Source organism: Hypanus sabinus, chromosome 3 (genome assembly GCF_030144855.1).
Source record: "Hypanus sabinus isolate sHypSab1 chromosome 3, sHypSab1.hap1, whole genome shotgun sequence".
In the NCBI taxonomy this organism is placed as follows: Eukaryota; Metazoa; Chordata; class Chondrichthyes; order Myliobatiformes; family Dasyatidae; genus Hypanus; species Hypanus sabinus.
The window spans coordinates 35360864-35387639 of NC_082708.1; the positions used below are offsets into that span (position 1 = coordinate 35360864).

General features: G+C 37.5%; 2 protein-coding genes across 5 annotated transcripts in view; one reads left to right on the top strand and one right to left on the bottom strand.

Moving 5' to 3' along the window:
• The window catches only part of nbeaa (neurobeachin a), a 790167-nt gene that overhangs the window by 191823 nt on the left and 571568 nt on the right, over positions 1 to 26776 (bottom strand). For all 4 annotated transcript variants that reach the window (XM_059964072.1, XM_059964073.1, XM_059964071.1 and 1 more), the window contains 2 exons: positions 10350 to 10493; positions 6618 to 6754 (listed from right to left, as the gene is read on the bottom strand). In XM_059964072.1, coding sequence (XP_059820055.1) covers positions 6618 to 6754; positions 10350 to 10493 — 281 coding nt within the window. The remainder of the gene's footprint in view (positions 1 to 6617; positions 6755 to 10349; positions 10494 to 26776) is intronic.
• On the top strand, positions 2016 to 3665 carry LOC132391192 (putative nucleotidyltransferase MAB21L1). The gene has a single exon (XM_059964074.1). It carries the CDS (start codon positions 2065 to 2067, stop codon positions 3142 to 3144), a length of 1080 nt encoding a protein of 359 aa, XP_059820057.1. The 5' UTR covers positions 2016 to 2064; the 3' UTR covers positions 3145 to 3665.

The window sequence follows — 26776 nt, forward strand, 5'->3', positions numbered from 1 at the left end:
TATGTAAAAAGTTCCACCAGAAAGTCTAAAATTAACTGAAATATATTCTTAGTAGCTAATTCTTCTTTACTATTATTTATTAAGCTATTTGATTAAATTAGTAACAAACCAGGAGGCGTCATAAAATGACATTAATGTAGTTACCTCAATCGCACGCATAGCTCCATATAACTTTATTTTCAATTATAACAGCTAAACCGAACACCCTCATTATCACCAGATTCCGAAAAACAGCCATTATTACCAATCAAGCGCTAGCATTCAACTTGAAATCAAAATGTAATTTTACTTTTAACCTGTCAACACTCGCACACATCCGAATTATGTAAGAAATACTACGCGATTGTATATATTTTAAATACCAACGGTAACTCCTATTCAAACGGTTGTTTACTAATCCAACAGACTGATAAAGAAAATGATTTTAATGAATATGAATACGATATACATCAATACCATGTAGTGTACAAGGCTGATGGAAAATAGTAAAAATGTTTTACAAATTGACCTTTGACCAGATCAAATGTTCCTGTTAACCAAGTTAATAAATCGAACTATGTTTATTCCTTCATTTAAACAGCTTCAACATCGACAACATTTTGCCAACAGCTCCGCCACTGGATTTCTTGAATTGATCTACAATTCATAAACCCAGCTCATTCTGCGATTCAATCTACAACAATTATAATGAATTATCAATATCTATCCATTTGCAATACTTCTCCCTACAAAACAGGTTGTTATCTTTGGTTTACAAACTGTGACATATCCAGTAATGCAACCCACTCTGTGGTGCATAATTATCTCCTTTTTATCACACCGCCAGCAGCCCCAGATTGAGAGCAATAACAGGCACGGTTTCGACGCACTAAACAACAACTCTCCAATTGCAAGAGCTTCAGAAAATGGCATCGCTACGAACTAACCCGCCCCAACAGCATCTGTAAATCCGAAAGCTATGATAATTTTACGAAAGCAAGTTTGGATAAATAATATGAATCAATCATTCAAATAACCCATAAAATACAACCGATAGGCTTTAAAGTTAATTTTGTTATAAAGCGAGTTTTCGTACAGCGTTATCATTTATGCATTTTTAAGAAAGTGCAATTTTCAGACCTTCAAAAACGGACTACAAAGTGAATATTTCGAAAACCCAATTTCGCTTGTTAAAATGTATTTTTTATTATTATTCTTTTGATGCAGTAGAATATTTCTGACTGTGAGAAGGCCACTTCAAAAACAGCTATTCTATACAGTTTAAACCCTTCTAAAACTGGATTTGAGCAGTTAATCTGACAATCAAATGAAGAGCCCCGATGAAACCACTCTTACTTCTATGAAAGTGACGAGAACCTACTGCCACAACAACCCATTAGCACCTGCCTATACAAACACAACACTTTCATAACTGTAAACACTGCCCTACCTAATAGAATGAGAGGGATAATAGATAAACTAACTATCAACAGCCGCATCTATTTATATATTACCAAATAGCTTCTTGCCTAATAATATCCACAACACAGACACAAAAATTCGAATATCCCTCTGACAATCCGATTGCGCTTTTTGAACACCCTCTTTGGGGCTCAGACACCCACTTTGAGTTCTTTATAAATGCTAGGATTAATTAGCTCTATTTAGTGGCAGGCAATGACGAGCCCAAGAGCGATTGGATACCGACGCCCGGCCCTGCCTTATATTTTACACTCCACAGAGCATCTATGCTCCTCCAAACTGATCAGCAGCTTTAGAAGCGCAGACTGGACTACAGTTGATCTGTTTCTTGACAAAAGAGAGAGAGAGAGATCGAGGAGAGAGAAAACAAACAAGTTTGGCTAGTGCTGCTACTGCGGTGATAGATTTGTACGCTATTGCTGCTGAACAAATTTCATGAGCCTGGTCGTTGGAGATTACGATTTGAAGCTTTTTTTTGCGACGTCTTCTTTTACAGTTTTTTAAAAATTTATATTTCTGAAGTTGGCGCCTGTTAAACCGGCCGCATTGGATCCGTCAGGGTACTGCGAGACTCCGGTGTACAACCCGGATCTCTGCCCAAATATGATTGCTGCACAAGCCAAACTAGTCTACCACCTGAACAAATACTATAATGAGAAGTGTCAAGCTCGAAAAGCTGCAATAGCCAAAACCATCAGGGAAGTGTGTAAAGTAGTGTCAGACGTACTCAAGGAAGTGGAAGTGCAGGAGCCACGGTTTATCAGCTCGCTGAACGAAATCGACAGTCGCTTTGAAGGATTGGAGGTAATTTCCCCTACCGAATTCGAGGTAGTCCTCTACTTGAACCAGATGGGTGTTTTCAACTTCGTGGATGATGGTTCCTTACCTGGCTGCGCCGTGCTGAAGCTAAGTGACGGTCGTAAAAGGAGCATGTCTCTGTGGGTGGAATTCATTACGGCTTCGGGATATCTCTCTGCACGTAAGATCCGCTCCAGGTTTCAGACACTGGTGGCTCAGGCCGTGGACAAATGTAGTTACCGGGACGTTGTGAAGATGGTGGCCGACACCAGCGAGGTGAAACTTCGGATCAGGGACCGCTACATAGTGCAGATCACCCCCGCTTTCAAATGCACTGGGATTTGGCCGAGGAGCGCGGCGCACTGGCCGCTGCCTCATATCCCATGGCCTGGGCCGAACAGGGTAGCGGAGGTCAAGGCCGAGGGGTTCAATTTACTCTCCAAAGAGTGTTACTCCCTTTCTGGCAAACAGAGCTCAGCCGAGAGCGATGCCTGGGTGTTACAGTTCGCCGAGGCCGAGAATAGGCTTCTATTAGGGGGCTGTCGGAAGAAATGCCTGTCTGTTCTCAAAACTTTGCGCGATCGACACCTTGAACTCCCCGGACAGCCTCTCAATAATTATCACATGAAAACACTCGTTTCCTATGAATGTGAGAAACATCCCAGAGAATCGGACTGGGATGAGTCGTGTTTGGGAGATCGCCTAAACGGGATTCTACTGCAGCTCATCTCCTGCCTTCAGTGCCGCAGATGTCCACATTATTTCTTACCCAATCTAGATTTATTTCAGGGCAAACCACATACCGCTTTGGAAAATGCAGCAAAACAAACCTGGCGTCTGGCGAGAGAGATACTTACTAATCCCAAAAGCTTGGAAAAACTTTGAAACTGAACATTTATATCCTTTAAACCGTGATTTCCATTTTATGACATTTAAATATCCGCGCATTTGTCGTTCAGTTGTGGCTATTGATGTTTTGTGTACCAGGAATTCCTAGGCGAACAAGCTGACTGATCCCATATTTTTGGATACGCTGGACTTTCTTTTTGCTAAAAGAAGATACTGCCATCAAGGTATTTGTAGATGATATTATTGAAGTTTATTGCTCTCTGATGTGTCTAATGGAAAAGTTTACACCTTGGCGACAGTGAACGTTACAGATTTTGCTTGTTCATATCGTTATTACTCATTCCGTAATGACTTGAATTGTTATTTAAACTATATCCAGACGGATATATAAACGTCGCTTATACATAATGCTTGATTGTGGAAAACTGGAGAAAATATTGAAAAATATGCACTTGGAAAACACTGGATTAGAAAACTATGTGACTAAGAACATTTTGAAATTTCTGTTGCTGAAATATTTAATTTGAAATTAATAAATGAAACGATTAAAATCCTTACACTCTGCAGTTTGCAATGAATTATTTAAATCACATATTTCATAATTGCAGGAAAAGAATAAACATTTTGTTAACCTAAAATCTTTAGAAGTGTACGGATATAAAATTCAACATACTCCAAAATTACGGCATGCAGAAACCTACTATATTGTTCTGACTGAATTAATCTTTTTTGAAGTCGTTATTATAAAACAATTTAGTTTTAAAAGACACAAAGACACACGTAAACCAGACTGCGAATTCAAGTCTGCAATGTAAAGAAGAGAATACAGGAAATAATGAGTAGAATTTAGGCTACGGCTTAACGTTTTCGGCTACGCATGTGCAAAGAACGTGAAATCCAGTTATGCATTAAGCTAATGTTTGCTGCAGCATAAAGTGTATGTTGCTAATTCCCTATATCAGTAACAGTAGCCAGTTCAATTGATTGTTATAAAAATATACCCGGCTGATGGTAGATTATAATAAAAATACTTAGTACATTAAATATAGTATTCTTTGAGTAATTCAAAATAAGGCTTGGAAAACGTGAACGTGAAGGTAACTAAGAATGGTCAAATCCACCAATATTGTCGATAAATGTTAGAAAGCGAACTTAAAAGTTTTGGTTTAGTATAACTATACAATAAATTGCTACGGCAAAATTACTAGGAAATTGTTTCACGTCTTGAATATATTGTACATCTGCATTCAACGTATGAGTTGCATTGTTTATCGTAATAACATATAATGTAAAGCGCACATGCAAGGTAACTTGTTTCCTTTTTGATGTATTTTAATAAGGTCACCGGTAGGTAAACTGTTACGAGTGTACGACAAGTAAAATAATGTTAATTTATCCTGAACACATTGCCTATACCTGCATATAAACACATCGGACATAAAAAGAGAAAATGAATAACGGAATTGCTTTGACGCGCTTAGGAAAACAGCAATGATTCAACATAACCAAAACAGAGCAGCCTATTTTATACCTGCACCAGGACTTACTCCACAGCACTAAAATTTGTGTTTATAAAAGATTTCTGTAACTTGAACATCTGAATATATAATTTTAAAAATCAAAATTATGTATATTCCTCAGTTTTGTTTTGCTAATGCGATTATTAGTCACTTGTGGAACCATAGAGGACGTTAATCCTTCTCTTTCATTTTCTGGTATTAACCTAGGGAGTCACGTCCATATAACCAACTTTCTGAGCAAAATCCTATATTCTAACATAACTTTTGGTGCAGAAATATAACTTCGTGATATCAATACCTTAACTAAGGTAAATTAATTACGTTCTTAGCGGAAACCTCAACAAATCAACACAAAACATGATCTAATATTAAGGTTTTGCTGTTATAAAGAAATGAAAAAGAATAAGTAAACTCGTTGATAGATGTTAAAAGCTTCCAGGTTGTAGAGACTCAAACTTCCCTGTTTTATGTTACTACGTAAAATGTGTACGATGGCGAAAGCAATGAATGTAATTCCTTGCAGACAAGCTTGGTTCTTTAATGTTTAGATTTTGATGAAATAGAAACACAGGTTATAAACATTTGAATGTGAAGGAATTTTACCAAATTTATGTGTCAGAGACATAATCAAGGGATCGAACTGCATTAATGTAAACTTAAAAGGAAAAAAATAAAACCGAGATGAAAATAAAATGGAAGTAAACAGGTGTGTTAAAGTTCAGCATTAAGAAAAAAATACATTATAGTTAACGTTTAATTATATTCTACCAATGTAAAACAGCAGAATTTGACAATTCGTTGAAAACATTACATCAAAATGTAAATCCGTAGCAAAATTCGAAAAGAACTACCCCTTTTAAAACATGTAGAACAGAATATTTGGCGAATATTGCAAAATTGTACAAGTTTGACCTGTAAGCACTGGAAGAGACTACTGGAAACATTGAAATCTGGACCAAGGCCTAGCCAACGTGATTTTATAAAGCTATTAACTCTTTTGTAAACCCGGATAGACTTGGGTTAAAGATCAAATCCCGTCTTTAGTTCTGCCAGTCTTATTCACTTAAGACTCATCAAAATGTATCGGCTACTTTAAATAAACGAGTCTCAAGAGATGTACAAATCAAATACTTTCTGACGTCTGTTTCGAGTACCCATGCAAAACTTCCAGAATATTTCACACAACGTTTAAACAGACGATAAACTGTGTTTATATCTAGTGAGGAAAGCTACACCTAACATGGCGCAATTTGTTGCCACTGATCCCAACAATTATAATAATTACATTCAAAAGCACCAACAGGATTGTTCCAACTGTAACTGTAATAACTGTAATAAGAAAAGTTAGCTTAATCTAAAAGGTTAGTTTCAAGTAAGTGAACAATATGGTTGCAAGATGCTTATCAAATTAATTGCAGGAAAAACTTCCGCTGGTTGGCTTGGGCCAATATATGCCACACTGAAGGGATGGGAGTAAAACTGGGAAAGAGTTTTCACGCATCATACATTAAAATAATTTTGAGGACAGTACATAACGACTTTTTCAAATATGCAGTCTGTTTTCCTTCTTCGCTCCATCATTCAGTGTCGTACTTTTAATATTGCAAATAATTAGGCAAGCACCTAATTTATTTTAGGCAAGTTATTAAAATATGTGTAAATGAAAGTCATTTACAGATATTTTCTGAATTCACTGAAAATAAATGACATTATGAATATCGGTAACCACGTGTTTAGTATTAAACGAACATGCGATTTCTCGGTGAGTTATATTACTGTCACATAAATGTTTAATAGCATGTTCAAAATCGAGATGATAATTTTCCCGAAAAACGTCAGTATTTTAATTTTCTTGAAAAGCCCGTCTTTTCCATGTGACAACTATGTAACTTATGTATTTACGTCCAGTGTTAATTAAAATGATGAGGAAAACGAACAATAAATATGGCTTAACACAAGGCAAAATATATCAAATATTAAATAGTTTACCTTTGGGTCGATTTTTTTAAAGCCATGATCATCTTCGTCGACTTCGAAATAAATTTCTGTGGTAGTGATGGACAAGGTTCCTTTAGCAACTACGACTGGTGCTATTAACTGAGCGGGAGTACTTAAGACAACAGGGCCTGCAAGTAGACATGCAAATCTTTTACTCTTATTATACCTTTCAGAGGGAATATGATTTCACATTGACCATTTAAAATGGGATAATTTGATAAATTCTGTTTAAAACGATCAATTATAAACCTTCGCCATTATAAATCACAGGTCAATGCTCACACAAGCAAGGGCTTTTGGCATGCATGGTAATACCAATGGAAGTACAAAGATTTCAGAAATAATTTTGCTTTTGATAATTTTTGTGATCTTACTACGCGAAAGATTGCTATCTTTTTAGGCGATTCAGGGGAGCAATCTGAGCAAGATCCTGTAAATATAATCACTCCCATTCTGTGACGGCGTCGAATATTTAGTTTATTGTTCTGAGAAACCCGCGTGGAATACATTTACAGTGAAGTCGAGATATCAGGATTCAAAGAATTTCATGCGTCTCAAAATAATCAAAAAAACCACCACAGTTTTGTAAAGGCTTAATAGATGTTTTTATTGTTCAGAACGTGCTTAGTTGTGTATTCCGTAGTAGCTTTAAAATAGGATTTTTAACGCAATTATTTTGATTACTGTCAGCGGAACGGGAATATACATCGGGACTTTTTGCCCCACAATCAGTTTTAAACACTCGGCACATTTCTGATCTGAGTCAGCTGACCACAATCACGTGAAATGTCATCATCTCGATCTTGAGTTCTCACTTGTATCCATCACGTAAACCCGAAACTAGCCAAACTAAAATCTTTAGGATTGGTATTTTCTATCGATCGCTACAGTGAACTGGTACTTCAATCTCTCATCAATCTTAATCTGCGTTGCTCCACCAGTTCTGTTCGATATTGTTTCAAGATTACAAGTCGATTTGGTTTGTATTCCCAAGACTCATCTTTTCTGCTCAGAGAAAGCTTTGCCTGCGACTCTAGGCTTTATATCGTTTAGATATTTACTAATTTGGATCAGATAGTTAGAATTTGTCATTTTTTTAGGGAAGGTGCTTTCCAAACCTCTGATTATACAGTAACCGCAGTCACTGAACACTTAAAGTGGACACAATCATTGTACTGTAGCCTGGAGGGAATCAGAAAAAAGAATGGGACAATACGAGGTTAATCCAGAACAGCCGAAAGAAAAGGATTACGTTTTAATCTCCCAAGGGATTGTGACTCCATAATTAGAATCCAATATTAAAATGTTTGCATAAAATGATAATCCAGTGTGCATATATTAAGAGGTCTCAATATTATCCATACTATTGGAGTTCCCGTTTAACCAACTATCTATAAACATAAACGTACTAAGTGTACTTTATTAGAATTCAGATGTAAATACTGGATAATGGCACCGACTCTGACCTTATTTTCCGGAAGGCTGAATCCTTCAAACGTGTATGGCAACTGCCTGAATGCAGCTGAGGCGACCTCGCAAACGTTTCTGCCTTTTCACACTGATAAAATTTACATTCCCTTTTTTTGTTGTTGCATTTGAATTGTTTCAACATCGCATGTCTCAGATGGACACGTTGTTACTTGTACCATAATGAGGCGTTAAAAAACAGGCAGCTAACCCACCCTCATCATACGTATGAGAGCCTAATTGTTCCATGCAAGTTCGAAGGGACGAAAATTGATATACAGTTGTTATTGATATGTTAATCAATCACTTCAAACTGTCGTTCATATTAAAATTAATATTCGAATTTATATACACCTTGTAGTGTTTTTCCTTAATATAAAGGCGGTTGCAACGGAATAGGTAACAGCAGGGCTCCTAGGTTTGACGCTTGGCTGCTATCACGATTCACCATTTACCAGCTGTTTAACTGGACCGAACTGGCAGATTTGAGGTGGACGGCATACAGATATAAGATAAAAGAGTAAATCTGGAGGGAAAGGTGGAAATCCTGAATTGGAGTTGATTTACCAAATTTAGTACCGGGGCGAGATAAGGTAGAGAGCGCAAGAAAATATAGCTGCCTTGGAGAGATGAAGGGTTACGGAAAAGAGGGGCTTTGGCAGGATGAATAAAAAACATGGACTAACATCAAAACCTGGAGATCACTCAGGGTTCACATTAAATGGTTCAGGTCTTCAGATGCAAAGGTATCCGAGAATTACAACATTCAATCGAATCCACCAGGTGTTTCACTGCACTCGTGATTTTTTCTAATTTGTATTTACAATGAGGAAAAGATGTGGACTACGTCTTTACCCAGAACCACAACCCAAAGGCAATGAGTGAAAAGGACAGTGTGGATAAGTGCAGTGACCTGATTCCGATATCTTCAAAGCAACAGAGTTATAATAAACAGTGATAGAGAGTTGGGTCTGGTTCAGACAGTAATAAATGCACAAATAGAGACAGTACAGCATAATAAGCATAAAATTATGAGCAAGTGGAGATCATTGAAAGGAAAGTTTCATTATGGAGTTGTTAATCCACTTCTAGAGTCAACAACCACGTCGCATCTCTTAGAGTGTTTTCGACTGCTGATCCTGTAAAATCAAAGACACTATGCCAATCAGTGGGAGGATCTATGAGTTCGGTAGATGGACAAGCGAAGTTTGGTACCGCAAGATCTCCACGCACACAAAAATACACTACATTTACCAAATTTACACTATAGACTACGTTCATGCGTTCTTTTGACTACAAATTTCACAGAATGCAGTGCTCATTTTATTTAAGTGAGGGGTTAGTCATATTTCTCAGCTGAAGTTTAATGCCATTTACATTTACTATGACTTCATCAAATAAACCAGTTCAACATTGAAGAAAATCTACATCATCGAACAATTATAAATACAACCCGGAAGACGTTAAACCACCAACGTCCAAAAATTGCTACAAGATTTTTTAACCATACTATATATTACATTATATTCTTTAACCACTGCCAGCTGGTTGCTTTCAGAATTTCGGTGTAAAAAAAACTCCTTAGAGGTTATTCATCACAAACTTGTGACATGCCTCTGGAAATAACGACAATCCTACAAAAAGGCGCTAGGGTAAAAGTGTGATCTGGGGAAAAATGTAACTGCAACTTATGATCAAACCAGAGTAGAAGCACATACGATCTTTCTCACCCAAGGGAAAACAGAAGCTCCAAAGTATCCATCCTGCCGTACGCGGAAGATGTATCTAAATATAAATGGGAACTTCTACACAAATACATTATTGCCTCAGTTTACTTAATCAATAAAGTGCATGTATTATTTTAGAAAATAACAATTTAATAATTCTCAATCTAGTCAGTATAAATACTTATGTTCAATTTTATATCTTTAACGATGTAAATGCAGTGTGTTTGCTTCATAACTTGAATAGCTAGAAATATCACTTAAATTATAAACTAAAACGATTATCTAGATGCACGTGACAGATCTTGCTCCTCGAGTTCTGGGTTATGGATCCGAATGGTTTCGATAACGAGGAGGCAAAGTGGTAGCCAGGTTCGCTGTGTTGAACTTTCCCTAAACTATGGGCCTCCTGCACCATATATACAGTTTCGTTCCAAAGTGATCTTAAAGACATTATGCAATATAGTTATGCATCACTGCGCCCATCTTCATACTACAAAGAGAATTATATACTTCATATACTGGGAATTACCTGCTAAATTGTCGATCTCTTTCTCCTGCAGTAGGCTGACCGTATCGTCATCTCCTTCTAACATTAACTCGGTCTCCGTATTTTGATTTACAACTGTCTGGGCCCGGAAAGTTTTCTTCGACTTTATAATGTCCTCATCTGCAACTACAACAGAAATAAGGCAATGAAAAATTATTCAATTGCTTCCGGAAGTACTGTATGTTAAGTTCCGCATTTAATAGCGATATTTCATAGAAGCAAACTTCCTTCTTCTTTTGGACAATGGTGCAGAGACAGGATGCTATACGCTCTTTTTCTGCGGAATGCGAACTCTACCATTTACACAAATATTTTGTTTCTGAATACAGGTTGCATATTAGAGCTTCAACCAGCAGGACATTTTTTCTATCCACAAAAAAATAGTTTAAGAAGAAAATTTAGTTTCATGTATCCTGTGTTATAGTGCACTATGTGCGTCATATGTAGACTTACTTCACCCAGTTCACTCATTAAAGATAGTGGTAAAGATATGCTAATATTCCCAAACAAAATACGTATGAAATGCCTAGCAAAACGAAAGCACAGGTGACACCCATGTATTATTACATATTTTGCGCTCTTTTCTGTTATGTTAAATAATTTTAGTATTATATAGAACTAAACCATTTTAAGTATCACTTGGCGAGTTGGCTATCAATCACTGATCAAACATCTTTCTTTTTTATGAACATGTCATATCAAGTATAAACATAACCCAGACGAGGATATAGTAGTTAATGCCAGGGTTACAGATATCCATCGAGACCGCTCAAATATAAATTAAGCTTCAACGTGTCAATCAGAATCCAAAGTAGAAGGCGATGAAAAGGGGGCTCCTGTTCTGAGGTTATGGTTAATATTTCAGTATGATTGAATGCTCAGGAATTCCAAAAATAAAATGATGTGAATAATTAGTCTTGTCATTATGGCGAATGTTTCATGCTTTCACTGCCCTGCTCTGCTTACAATCCAACATTATTTTTACAATTATAGCACATCGCCACACCAAATTATTTTTGAGCTCCACCTTGTGGATAGAAATGTCTGGACTCCACAGCATAACTTATACTCGTTTTTACAGAAATAAGATATTTTATTTAATCTTTTCTCCATTTACTACTTTATAACAAATCAGAAAAGAAAACGCGTAGTTACGTGAAAGAAAAAAAAGATTTATCACTATAGATGGAGATATGAACAAAACATAATTAGCTTTTTTGTTTTATTCTTATAGAGCTGCTTTGAAGCACGTGGATAATCGCCGTAAAATATCGTACATGGTATTTTGTCTGCCAAAGATGAAACTGACTAGGCAACGTGGAAGCTAACGAAATGAAAGCCAATAATTCCGGGCTGTAGAACTTCACTTCATACCCAAAACCCCCTCGAAGAATCCACTATTTCTTTCACATTTCCCTAGCAATGTTCAAAATGTTGCTGATAATGGTTTACAGCTATTTACTAAATATATCCATTATTGCCTTAGCAATTCCCGTTGATCAGAATGCAGCAAATAAAGGCATACAAAGATTTTATTTCTATCGGCAATGTTTTGGTTAAGTATGCGCAGTCCTTCCCCGTTTAAAACCTGGTTAGCGATATTAAACATTCTTCGTCATAAACGAAAGATGATCAATAAAGTAGATCTTTTTTACAGTTCATTTCAATACAATTTTTCCCAACAAATAATTAAAGGAATGGGATGCAATTGCATCCAGAAGCGAGAATCCTCAACAGTTCTTTGCGTCTCTTGCTTCTCAATAACCGCTATATATTTTCCCGTCACTGGCTACTCCTTCCCTATTGTTATTTCCCCTTCAAATCCCCACTTTCTCTGGATCTGTATGCTTAGCGAGAAATTGTTATATCTTTACCTATTCCCGAAAATGCTGAAAAATAATTTATCTGGTTCTCCCACGCTACTTATGCTGGCCGAGCATCTGAGCAATTTCATGATTTTCTGTTACACTCGTGTCTGCAGTACTCGAGTTTGCTGTATTATATGTTTTACACCGCACAATAATATTAAAATATTGATTATAGTCAAATAAGGTGCAATTATTTTTATACAATAATAACCTTCCGGATCCCCCGAGTGCAAACAGTCGTGCATATTGCAAGAAGGACTGTCATCAAAGGAGATCAAAAGGGCGAGAAAACAGAAGGCTATACCGAGTTAAAGTCCAGACAATGAAACCGAATCACAACTTTCAAAAGGCCAAGTCCGGGCGATTTATCCAGTCTGTGCTCTCTATGTCCATCCTCCCCCATCCGCTTTCTCACGCTTCCGCTTTTATTCCCCTCCCTCCTCCACACTTCTACTCTGGTACTCTTGCCGCCCAGTAGGTTGCATGAATCCAGGGTCCTATGGCCGGAATCAGTGGGTCTGGTCAAAACAAGAACAGGGAGACAGGGAGGGATCCGATATGCGAAATAGCTTTGGGTTGTACGCTACCCATGTATGGCTTACTATTTGGGGGGGGGGGGGAACCTGCAATTCCCCCTTTTTGAGCACCATTAATACATTAAAGAAGTATTGTTAATGTGTAACTGTTAATTTGGCATGTTAACAGCAATCCATCGACGTGTCTGCTACAAAAACCTCAAGGAACAATTCATTACCTGGAGTTAAGATTCCTTACACATCTTCATTGATTCCTTTTATGGGTCTCCAAGGTTGTGTTACGTCAATACATAACTTAAATAAATACCATAGTATTCCATAACATAAATACCAGCCCTAAAAGACTGTAGCGGGAATAATGTGTAATTATGTCGTAAATCCAACAATTACAAAATTGCCATTAAAATCAATGGGGAGCCTCATAGTGAAAGCGAACTTTAATCGATTTTAGTGTAGTTATGGATGGAAGTATACAAATCAATGTGAAAATCGGAATATATAGTTTACCTCCCGTTCTGCAAACCTAATTTTTAGAAATTAATGATGACAAGTAATAATGGTATAGGAATCTTACAGCGTACCTAGACAATGAACTAAAATCATGTGGAATTCAGAGTATTTAAGTTCGCTTGCCTATATTTGCGATGCATTTTTAAAAAAGAGTTTAAAAATTACTGAAATTAAAAGGACAATAATAGGACTTTGAACAATTACAATTTTTCATCCACGCGTTACATTCTAAATCTACTTCCCCTTTTGTTGCAGGAAAACTATTTTGAATTGTCTTATTAAAAATACTTTAATGATATTCTCAATCCAAATGAAGAACTATCATAACTATGCTTTCAGTAATTCCTTGTTATATCTTATTCAAAGAATTTCTAATCACTAAAAAACTAAACATTTCATGCTATTATATTTCCAGTGCCAGAATAGATCAGTTACTCATTTAACATCTATTTCTCTGCAATGGATAAAGGGTAAATAGATAAATGATCTGCAATTGGAAATACAGAGTCATAATCATTTAAGGAAGTTTGCTTATAAAATGGCAGTTGCCTGTGAATTCCGTTGGATTCTTCTTGAGGGAGCCTCCATTAGCAAGGTTCACTGATGTCTAGGAAAGAAAAACTTACTTACTAATTATTACAGCTTCTGAGTTCTACAGTATTCATGCAATCAGAAGTACACGTGTGACCCTCAGAGTAAGGTGTGCTGGACTTCAACACACATTGCAACCACATATAACAAAGTGATCCACCATGAAACAAGCCCATTACAAAATCACATCGGTCTTTTTAAAGCTGCATTCTGTACTTTCTACATCATGTACTACTTTCTAAAAATTGCAGCCTGAACTATTCAGATATTAAAATCAGATGATTTACCAAGTTACCAATTTGAAGTGCATAAAGCCAAATTTACTTTATCTGATTCCTCATGAAAGGTTATTTCACCTTCTCACATCACTCTATAAGGCTATAGATCAAAACACCTCATGGGTTTTGCATAGTTTCTTTGACTTTTACTCTATTTACAAACCCAAGGATTGCAAATGTATTTTAAAAGATTTCTCCACTTGACATGCTATGCCTATAGATCTCCACTCCTGCAGTTGTTATATGCTTTATTTACTTTGTATTGCCTTTTCATATTACCTCTATCAAAATAAATAATTTCCTACTTCCCATAGTCAAGTTTCATTGCCAAATGTCTAGCCATTTTACCAGTTATGTCTTTGAGCTCTTTATAATCCAACCCCAAGTATACCATTTACAAAATTTAACATTATGGCCTATTAATATAGTTAACACATACAGATAACAGTAGCACTAATGCGGAGGACTCAATTACTTATTTCTTGTCTGTCTCAAAAGCAATTGTTCCCTACTACCTTCTGCTTTCTTTTCCTTAGGCAAGTAGCCAGTTGCTTTAAATCTCAAATGGTTCAATTTTGCTAACACATCTATATGTGGTACTTTATCAAGCACCTTTTGAGAATCTCTGGTGCCTTTCCACTACTGCCCAGCTATGCAGGGCCAGTTTTGCCTTGTTGTATCTATATCTATTCAATGATAGATTACCATCAATGGTTTATTTTCCTAACTACCTCTGGTGCAATATCCTTAGTCACATTCTGTTTACATCTATATTGTTTTACTGTATACAGTTATTTGACAAGATATTTCCAAAACACAGTATCACTTACCACACTTACCACACTCTGAATAATTATTGGGAACTACCAATGGTCTCAATCATAAACTGAAATTCCTCTCATGTGTTCATACTTACTAGCATATAAATTAACATTATTGTTATCATGGTCATGGATACCAGTGATCAAAGGAATTTCCTGGGCCTATATTAGTTCAAGAAAATGTTCTCAAATGATTACTAGAATTGCTTAGGCTTTGCTCTGAAGAGTGGGAGCAGCTCTCTGGACCACAAAACAACTTACCTGGTTGTAAATAAAAACACAAAATGCTGGCAGAACTCAGCAGGCCAGACAGCATCTATGGGAGGAGGTAGTGATGACGTTTCGGGCCGAAACCCTTTATCAGGAGTCATCAGAAACGTCGTCACTACCTCCTCCCATAGATGCTGTCTGGCCTGCTGAGTTCTGCCAGCATTTTGTGCTTTTATTTATTTCCAGCATCTGCAGATTCACTCATGTTACCTGGTTGTAAGTTTTTTAACAATAATTCCATAATTGTCATTGTGGCACATTAAGAATCTATTAGTTAGTACAAATAAGGTTTACTAGAAGCAGAATATAGGATTACAGTGAATTTAAAGAGAATCACGAAAAAGAGCATTGTACTTTAGTATTGAAGAAGTGAATAATTCACTAACTATAATGAGACTAATTAGCATTCCATGTACAAACTAATTCATGAATTAAATCATAGTAAACAAAGCTAATGTTAAAATTAGTGTTGTTAAAAATAACATTTAAAGTTTGAACTTAGATTTCACAAAATACACATCTAAATGTACATATTTTTCTTTGTAACTATTCTATTATGTTATGTACCAAGCAGAATAAATGGCTATAAAGTCAAACAGCACAGAAACAGGTTCTTCAGCTTGCGTTGTTAATGTCGTCTATTAAGAACCCATCTAAATTAACTTGCAGGTTGAGTCAGTGGTGAGGAAGGCAAATACCATGTTAGCGTTCATTTCAAGAGGTCTAGAATACAAGAGTAAGGATGTGATGCTGAGGCACTGGTGAGGCCTCACCTTGAGTATTGCCAACAGTTTTGAGCCCCTTATCTTAGAAAAGATGTGCTGGCATTGGAGAGGGTCCACAGGAGGTTCATAAGGATGATTCCAGGAATGAAAGAGTTATGACATGAATGTTTGATGGCTTTGGGACTGTACTCGTTGGAATTCAGAAGGTTGGCGGTGGGGGGGGGGGGAGTGGGGAATCTCATTGAAGCCTTTCCAATGTTGAAAGGCCTGGACAGAGTAGATGTGGAAAGGATGTTTCCCATGGTGGGAGAATCTAGGACAAGAGGATACAGCCTCAGGATAGAGGTGTGCCTCTTCAAAACAGAGACATGGAGAAATTTCTTTAGCCAAAGGGTGGTGAATTTGTGGAATACGTTGTCACATGCAGCTGTGGGGTCCAAGTCTTTGGGTGTATTTAAGGCAGAGATTGATAGGTTCTTGATTGGACATGGTATCAAAGGTTATAGGGAGAGGGCCAGGAACTGGGGTTGAGGAGGCAATAAAAAAAAGATCAGCCATGATTGAATGATGGAGCAGCATCAATGGGCCAGATGGCTTAATTCTGCTTCTATGATGGTCTTAATTGATCACATTTGCCAGCACATGGTCTATTGTCTTTTATGCTGTATGCTCAAACAGATAGGTCTTCAGGATTGTGAGAATAACTCTCTCTACTACCTTCTCAGAGAGTGTTTCAAGATTACAATCACTTTACTGTTTCGATCTCTTGTGCTCACCTTTCCTTACTCATAGCCTGCTGGGGAAGAACAAATAACATAAGAAACCAGTAATTCAACCATAGGAAAAACAGAAAAGCCTGGTAAAATTGCTCTACCGTCCCCCCCAAAGGAAAGAACCTACAACCATTTGATATAATCAAAACCTCAACTTTCATTCGTAATAATGTTGATTTATCTAAAAATGCATCTTATTACTTTGTGAAGGACAGTAAAAAGACAGAATATGTTACTAACTCTGGAATGCTGAATCACACGCTGGGAAATATAACTTGCCTCACTTTCTTATTACCTTGATCAACTATTCAAAGAAATTCTTAGAGATCATTTCTACAGTTCGATGGATTTGATCCAACGATCAGCCCTATTGTCTTTTCAAGAATCAGATATAAGCTGGCGCACAAAAAAACCTATTTCTGATATGATCTCTGTTTACATGGCCTACTTCATTATGTTATTTGAGAAATGATAAATAAAGCACTCATTCTTTTAATTGAATGATTAGAAAATACTGAGGGATTGATATTTTTATGGATATTTAAAAGTAGCACCTTGTAAATTAAACTATGCAGCAATCAAAATGATGGTGCTCACTTGTTTTGTCTCACAGTTCAATTGATGGAGCACAAAGTGAGTCATAGAAACAGTAGAATGGTATATATGATGTTAATGCTCCTTCAACATTTTACCATCACTAAGTCGTAATAGCTCTTCAAAGGTTAATATGAAGAGAGCAATATGTCCAACTAGTAAGAATTCCATACATGCATGCATCCACAAAATGACATTGCATTAATGATCAACAATGGTTTCTCAAGAATATATCATCACCATGCAATGAACAGGTAATCTATTACATAGACTTTATAAATATACATGTCCATGCATTGTTCTTAAGAATCATTTTACAATCAAAATTTAGAGACCACCAGTTCTCTAAATAAGAGTATTCATCACATCCAGCCAAACACTTGAGATATCAACTAAAGAAGGAATTTGATGAATGCCTTAATGTACTTTACTTAAGTAATTTATAATTAAGATCATGAGACCATAAGTTATAGGAGCAGAATTAGGCCATTTGGCCCATCAGATCTGCTCCACCTTTTCAGCATGGCTGATCCAATTTTTGACTCAGCCCTAATCTCCTACCTTCTCCTTGTATCCCTTCACATATGGACCAATTAAGAATCTATCAACCTCTGTCTTAAATATAAAGACTTGGCCTCTACAGCTGTCTGTGACAAGAAATTCCAGATTCACCACTCTCTGGCTAAAGAAGTTCCTCCTCTTCTCCCTTCTAAAAGGACACCCTTTTATTCCGAGGCTGTGTCCTCTGGTCTTATACTCTTCCACCAAAGGAAACATCCTCTCCCTATCCACTCTATTAAGGCCTTAAAAAATTCGTTAGGTTTCAATGCGGCCACCCCTCATTCTTTTGAATTCTAGTGAATACAGGTCCAGGGCCATCAAACACTCTCCACATGACGAACTAATCAATCCTGGAATCATTTTTGTGAACTTTCTTTGAACCCTCTCCAGTCGGTGCAGGCTCGAAGGGCTGAATGGTCTACTTCTGCACCTATTGTCTATTGTTTCATCACATCCTTTCTGAGACAAGGCGCCCAAAACTACTCACAATACTCCCAAATGAAACCTCACCAGGCCTTTATAAAGTCTCAACATTACATCCTTGCTTTTATATTCTAGTCCCCTTGAAATGAATGCCAACAATGCATTTGCATTCCTCACCACCCACTCAACTTACAAATTAACCTTCAGGCATTCTTGCACAAGGACTCCCAACTCCCTTTACACCTCAGTTTTTTGTATTTTCTCTCCTTTTAGAAAATAGTCAAGTCTTCTACCGAAGTTCATGACCACACATTTCCTGACACTCTATTCCATCTGCCATTACTTTGCCCATTCTCCTAATCTGTCTGAGTCCTTCGGTAGACTCTCTACTTCTTCAAAACTACTTGCCCCTCCACCTATCGCATACTGTCTGCAAACTTTGCAACAAAACTATCAATTCTATCATTCAAATCATTGACATATGACGTCTAAAGAATTGGTCCCCACACTGACCCCGTGGATTACCCTATTTACTGGTAGCCAGCCAGAAAAGGCTCATTCCCACTCTTTGCCTCCTGACAATCAACCACTGCTTTATCCATGCTAGAATATTTCCTCTAATGACATGGACTTGTAGCTTGTTAAGCATCCTTATGTGTGGCACCTTTCTAAAAATCCAAGTACACAACATCAACTGATTCTCCTTTGTCTATCTTGCTTGTTATTTCTTCAAAGAATTCTAACAGATTTCTCAGGCAAGATTTTCCCTTGAAGAAACCATGCTGACTATGGCCTATTTGATCATGTGCCTCTAAGTACCCTGAGACCTCATCCTTAACAATTGACTCCAACATCTTCCCAACCATTGAAGTCAGACTAACTGGCCTATAGTTTCCTTTCTTCTGCCTATCTTTCCATTGAATAGTGGAATGATATTTCCCAGTCTTCTGGAACCATTCCAGAATCTAGTGATTCGTTAAAGATCAGTACTAATGCCTCCATGATCTCTTTAGCAACCTCTTTCAGAACACTATTTGGTCCAACTGACTGATCTACCTTCAGACCTTTTAGTTTCCTAAGAACCTTCTCTCTAGTTATGGTAACTTCAGACACTTCATGACTCCTGACACCTGGAACTTCGACCATACTACTAGTGTCTTCCATTAGTGAAAACTGACGCAAAATACTTATTCAATTCATTCGCCATTTCGTTTTCCCCTATTACTACCTCTCCAGCATCATTTTATTGCCTCTTTTACACTTTATGTATATGAAGAAACTTTTGGTATCCTCTTTAATATTATTAGTTAGCTTACTTTTGCATTCCATCTTTATCTTCTTAATGACTTTCTTAGTTCCCTTCTTTTGTTTTTTAAAAGCTTCCCAATCCTAGTTTCCCACTAATTTTTGCTCAATTATATGGCCCCTCTTTGGCTTTTATGTTGGCTTTGACTTCTCCTGTTAGCCACGGTCATGTCATCTTTCTTTTGGAATACCTCTTCCTCTTTGGGATGATCTATCCTGTGCCTTCTGAATTGCTTCCCTGCTGTCATCCCTGCCAGTGTTCTTTTCCACTCAATTCTGGCCAATTCATCTCTCATGCCTCTGTAATTCCCTTTAATCCACTGTAATACTGATACTTCTGGCTTTAGCTTCTCCTTCTCAAATTTCAGGGTGAATTCAATCATATTATGATCACTTTCTCCAAAGGGTTCATTTACCTTAAGCTCTCTAAAATCAATTTTGGTTCATTGCATGATTTCCCAATCCCAAATAGCTGATCCCCCTAATGGGCTCAACTGCAAGCCAGTCTAAAAAGCCACCTAAAAGACATTCTAGAAATCCCCCCTCCTGGAATCCAGTACCAGCCTGATTTTCTCAATCTACCTGCATATTGAAGTCCCCCATGACTATTTTAAGATTGCCCTTTTGGTATGCATTTTCTATCTCCTTTTGTAATTTGTAGGCCACATCCTTACTACAGTTTGGGGCTCTGATCGGACTCCCATCAGAGTTATTTTACCCTTGCAGTTCCTTAGCTCTACCAACAATGATTCAACATCTTCTGAACCTATGTCACCACTTTCTATTGACTTGATTTCATTGTTTACCAACAGAGTCACATCACCCTCTGGAGTGGCCACAGGAGTACTCTGCACTGGCTCTTTAACCCCTTTTCCCTTCCTGACTGTCAACAAACAATTACTTTTGTTTTATCTGTAAGAAAATCACTAATCTTTTTATCCTAGCAAAGAGAGAAAAAAGGTAAATCAAACTAATCAAGCCTCTGATGAAAATAGATGATGTTTTAACACATCATTAGAACTTATAAACTCTTATTTACACTTAACATTTCTTTTTAAATAGCAGACCTTAAGTATTATAACAACTGTTCTCGTTAAGCTGCATAGGTGTGCAGCTGCTCAGTAATTAAATGCTTGTGCGCATAGTCTTTGTCGCCTGTCAGCTGCAATTAGAGCAGCCAGAAAAAGTTCACAAAATGTGAAAGATTTTCCTTGTTGTACTGTACTTCATTATACCCTTCAATAAGTAAATAAATTCAAAAGTATGTGATTTTTCAATTTTCATTCTAAATATTCATAGAATACATATTACAAAAATATTCAGAAGTATCGTGCAGTCTTCAGGCTTTGTAAAAATATCCTGCTCGGAGCAATGGTTGGTCAGTGCAACTATATAAAAAAATAAGAGAGAACGTTGCTTGTAACATATCTATTTGGCAGTCTCATGCTGCATAAAATGCTTTGCCTTTTGTTCGTGTAATTTCCTCTCCACATCCCCAAGACAGTTTATAATGTTTCTGATTGCAGTCATTGCACTATCAATTTCTTCAAGTAGAGTTTAGGTTTCCATACAAATGATTTTCTTTATTCTTCATCTCAAGTTAAATAATTATTCAGAATTGCCTCAGAATAGCGCATGGACAGTGCTGCTAATCCATAATCTTTTCCAAATGTTTTAAGACAAGAAAATGATGTTTAAATCTATTATTAACATTTAAACTTGCTTCCACCACCTAAATTTTCTCATGGATAACATTCATGCTCTGATGGCTTGTTCAAGATTTTAAGCTTAAGGTTTATTTTTGCTATTTGGAAGAAGAGAAATACCACTGCAATGTTCACAGCAAGTTACCAACAACCTTAACAATTTTATGGAGCACAGATTATGCAATGTGCTCAAAGCCCTTTTGAGCATAAACCACAGTCAATATAACAGGAGTATGAATTTGACCGAAGTCAGAACTTTCACTGGAGCTCTCTATTTCTACTACAATTGAAGCTGAAGCCCTGGCCATCACACAATGGAAGGTGATTGTATGGGCAAGTGTTAAAATGGAACTGGACGTAACTTTTATCACAATAAAAAGGATATACTTCAAGCTTTACTCAAGTTTGGTACAAACTACCAGCTAGACACTCCCATGCCACTTGGCACTTCAGTAAACCTGATGAAGCATCAAGATTCTTACTGTGCATGTCCATCAATCTTTTCAGTAGGCGCCACCACAGTATTCTGAAATAAAACTCATGCGTTATCTTACCCTCTGATGTTACTCTTCCCTTGGCAGCAGGCAATTGTGCCCACTGACTCACCATGTGCAAAATTTTGCATTTAAACTATTTCTACAGTACCTGAGCCAGTAGTTGCTGGTGTCTGATTGAAATCCAACTTGATTTCTTTGTGTTATGAAAATTGGGGTACTCCATACCACCTGTTCCATCAGTTTACTGGCTACACAGTTAAGGTGAAAACTAACTAATGCTTTTAAAGAATTAATCCACTAAAAAGAATTTTATGCTTCAATTTCCCTCATATGAACATAGTTAACCAGAGGCATAGAGTACTCAGTCCCTCAAGCCATCCTTCAGCATTTAATAACATTCCTATCCATTTGCTATAATCTTTCATTTATTTGCTTATAAAGAATCCAGTTAATTCTGCCTGGCTGAATTTTTTTTTAAAATATTCAGAAGATGTTACTTCCATTGCATTTTGAGAAAACAGTACCCCAAATACTCATAAACATAAGAGAAAAATGTTTCATCTCCATCTTAAATCAGCAGCCCCTCAGTTTTAAACAGTAATCCCTAATTCCTGATTCTCCCATGAAAAGAAACATCCTCTCCACAATCACCATGTCAAAACCCCTCAGGATCTTCACTGATTCCATTGCACCTTCTCTTCTAAACTTCGTAAATGGAACAGACAGCCTGTAAAAACTACAATGCGTAGGAATGTCCACATACTTTTTTCTTCCTTGCTACAGCTCTCAAATTCAAAAAGTAAATCTCCTTGGGACTCAGCTTGATTCCTTTCCATCACCATCCCTCACTTTAAGAATTTCTATAATTCTAATGCTCTGTTACATAGAAATTAGATCACATAATGCCTGAAGCATCCAATAACTCCATGTCTGATATGTACATCATGTCAAATTTATTACTGTGCCCTACAGTCATTAGGAGTATTTGAAAAAGCACTGGCTACATTAGAGTTAGCATGTTGCGCTATAGTATTTCGTGAATGCAACAACTTGTTTATAAAGGGGTGCTCCCCTCCCCCTTTCTTTCTCCCTAGGCCTCCTGTCCCCCAATCCTTTCCCTTCTCTAGCTCTGTATCCCTTTTGCCAATTAACTTTCTGGCTCTCAGCTTCACCCCACACCCTCCGGTCTTCTATCATTTTGCATTTCCTCCTCCCCCTCCTACTTTCAAATCTCTTACTATCTTTCCTTTCAGTTAGTCCTGATGAAGGGTCTCAGCCCGAAACGTCGACAGCGCTTCTCCCTATAAATGCTGCCTGGCCTGCTGCATTCCACCAGCATTTTGTGTGTGTTGCTTGAATTTTCAGCATCTGCAGATTTCCTTGTGTTTGCCTTATCAAGTCCTATCCTTCATTTGGCATTTGCAGGAAACTGATCAGTAGTTTCAGTCAGTTAGGCACTTAATAGTCAAAATCCTTTAAATCTTCACTTAATGTATGAACCAAGAGACAATATTTTATTTTATGGAGCAGTTATTAATTGTTGTCCTTATCTATTAATCAGCAAACTAAAGGTGTTTTGTTTCCAGACGTACCAAACAAAATATACCTGCCATTTGGTAGGCAGGAACATTTTTCAGTAGACAAACCCAGTACCTTGCCTGGAAAGGTAACATATATTAATGCTTTGAGCTAGCACTGTACATTAACCAGTATTGGCATTAAATAGCACAGGAGCTAACAAATAAATGCTTATACTTTTTAAGATGGAGTGGTTAAAGACTGAAATGGGTATCCAGCTGCAGTGTTTACTTTGATGACCTCTCTGCAAAAATCACATTGCCCATTCCTAATCCTTGTTCAGTCTCTGGGCCTAGCTTCTTTAATTGGTCACAGAACATAGACCAGTACAACTTCATCCCACGATATTGTGCCAGCCTTGTAACCTATTCCAAAATCAATCTAATGCTTCACTCCACATTGTCCTTTATTTTTCTTTCATCCATGTGTGTTGGGCACCGTGGTATTGTAGTGGTTAGCCTAATGCTATTAAGAGTTCCAGCAACCAGGTTTCAATTCTGCTACTGTCTAAGGAGTTGGTATGTTCTCCAAGTGACCATGTTTGTTCCCTCTGGGTACACCAGTTTCCTTCCACATGCAAAAGACATATGGGTGAGGGTCAGTAGGTTTGGGCTTGCTATGTTAATGCCGGAAGCATGGCAACATTTGTGGGCTGCGCTCAGCACATCCTTGAAATGCGCAGTTTGTTGTTGACACAAGTGTCCCTAATGTATCCACCTCTAACACCATCCATGTATATACCACTCTCTGTGTTAAAAAAAACATGCTTCTGACATATCCCCATATTTTCCTCCACTCACCTTAAGATTATCTTCTGCCCTGGGAGAAAGGTGCTAGCTTTCCATTCTCTTAGCATTTTATGCACTTCTATCAAGTCACCTCCTTTGCTCCAAAAAGAAAAGCTCTAGCTTGTTCAACCTTTCCTTTTAAGATATGCTCTCTAATTTCGACAGCGTCCTGGTAATTCTCTATTGGATCTTTTCTAAAGCTGCCACATCTTTCCTATAATAAGGTGATCAGAATTGAACACAATACTTCAAGTGTTGTCTAAGCAGAGTTTTATAGAACTGCAACATTTACTTGTGGCTCTTGAGCTCAATTCCCCGATGAATGAGGGCTAATACACCATACCACCCAACCATCCAATCAACTTGCATGGCAACGCTGAGGGATCTGTGAACATGGCCCCCATGATCCCTCTATTCCTTTACACTGCTAAGAATCCTGTCATTAACCCTGAAATCTGTTTTCAAGTTCAACCTTCCAAAAAGCATCACTTCACATTTTTCCAGATTGAATTCTATCTGCCACTTCTCAGCCCAACTTTGCATCTTAACAATGTCCCACTGTAACCTAGGACAACCTTCTACACTATCCCCAACACCACCAACCTTCATGTCATATGAAAACTTACTCGCCTACCCTTCCACTTCCTCACCTAAATCATTTATTAAAATCACAAAATCCTTATTGAAATTATTTTGACTATTCTCAACAATTGCAATCTTCCCTTTTTCATATCAATTGTTTTTCTACCATCATTTCAAATTCACTTTGCTAAACTAACACATATCGGAGATCTTTCACCATTAAGCAGATGTAAATGATCTCTTTTTACCTCATCACAACCTTTCATAATCCTAATGGCCATGGCACCCTCATTTTTGTTAATCCTGTGGGGAAAAAATCCTAACCACTCATGACTATCTTTATTTTGGAATCCTAGCATGAAGCAGAAATTAGATGGGAGTAAAATCTTCTTCTCTGATCACAAAATTAAATAACTTAAGTATGCATTTCGGCAATAAACCTTGCAACTCCAGTTGAGGAGCACCTACTGGCCTTTCAAGACCTGAATTTCTGAAGGAATTATCTAAGCTAATTATGTTTCTTTGGAGATAACAATTTTAAGGGTAGCCAAAGAAAGAATGGTCCCCTTTGGGACCAAAAAGGTATCTAAGTGTGGAGCCAGGGAATGTGGATATGGAATATACTTATGTGGATAACATGAGCAAGTCAGTATTGAGAAGGTGAAGCTGTTTGATGTCATGGTACACATTAGGATTGATAAATCCTTAAGGTGGGTTAATATCCATCCCAAGTTCCTCTGGGAAGTAAGAGAAGAAACAGCAGGTGCCCTCATGGTGAATTTTGCATCTCAGTTAGCCACATGTGAGGTGCCAAAAATCTGGAGGACAGCAAATGCTGTTCCTTTATTTAAGAAGGGCAGCAAGGAAGAGCCAAGTAAATGCAGGCTGTTAAGCCTTAAATGGCAGAGAAATTATTGGAGAACATTACAAGGGATAGAGGATTTATGTACATTTGAAAATAGTCAGCATGACTTTGTGTGGGGGAATACTGCCTGAATGATTTGACTGAGTTTTTAGAGGATGTAACTAAGAAGACTGATGAGGTAAGGTTGTAGATGAAGTTTGTATAGATAGACCTTAATGTCCCATGTTGTACATTGGTCCAGAAGAACATGCAATCCAAGATGAACTGGTAAACTGGATCCAAAATTGTTAGGGGGCAGAATGCAATGGTAACATAGATGTGGAAAACTCATTTGTAATTAGCAGTCACTGGTCAGGAGCAATTGAACATCCACATTACCTGCTCAGGCAGTTCACTGTTATGTTCATCACAGCTGTCTACATCCCCCTGAGTATGAATACCAAGGATGCACTGAGAGTGCTTTACAGTATAATCTACAAAACAAGCATCCAGATAGTCTCTTCATAATTATAGCAGACTTCAGTCATGTTAACCTGCTGGACATTTTGCCCAAATAACACCATCATGTCACCATGGCCACCAGAGGAACAAGCAGACTCGACCACGTTTATATTCTTACAAAGCCACCCCACATCTTCATCTTGGCCTCTCTGGCCACATTTACATAATGTTAATTTCAGTATACCAACCACTGCTGAACATGGAGAAACCAATTGAGAGGACCATCACTGTTTGGTCTAATGAGGACATCTCTATGCTTCAGGATGTTTTTGAATGGACTAACTGGCAGATGCTCTTGGAGGCCACCACAAGTGGAGTAGCCACAGACCTCAAAGAATATGCTTTATCTGTCACCGGGCCACATCAGTAAGTGTGTAGATGACACACTTACTCCAAAACAGTCATCTCACAGACCAACCAGAAGCCCTGATCGATGTATTCATAAAAATTGGCAGGACTTGACAGAGAATGTCTAATTTCTTTAGCCTCCTAACAAAAAAGAGGCATGGAAACAGACCTTCTGGCCCAACTCATCTATGCCAACTGGGTTGCCTAGCGAGCTGGTCCCATCTGCTCATACTCGCCCCATATTTATGTAATTGTCTAGATGGCTTTTAAATGTTGCCAAAATGCCTAT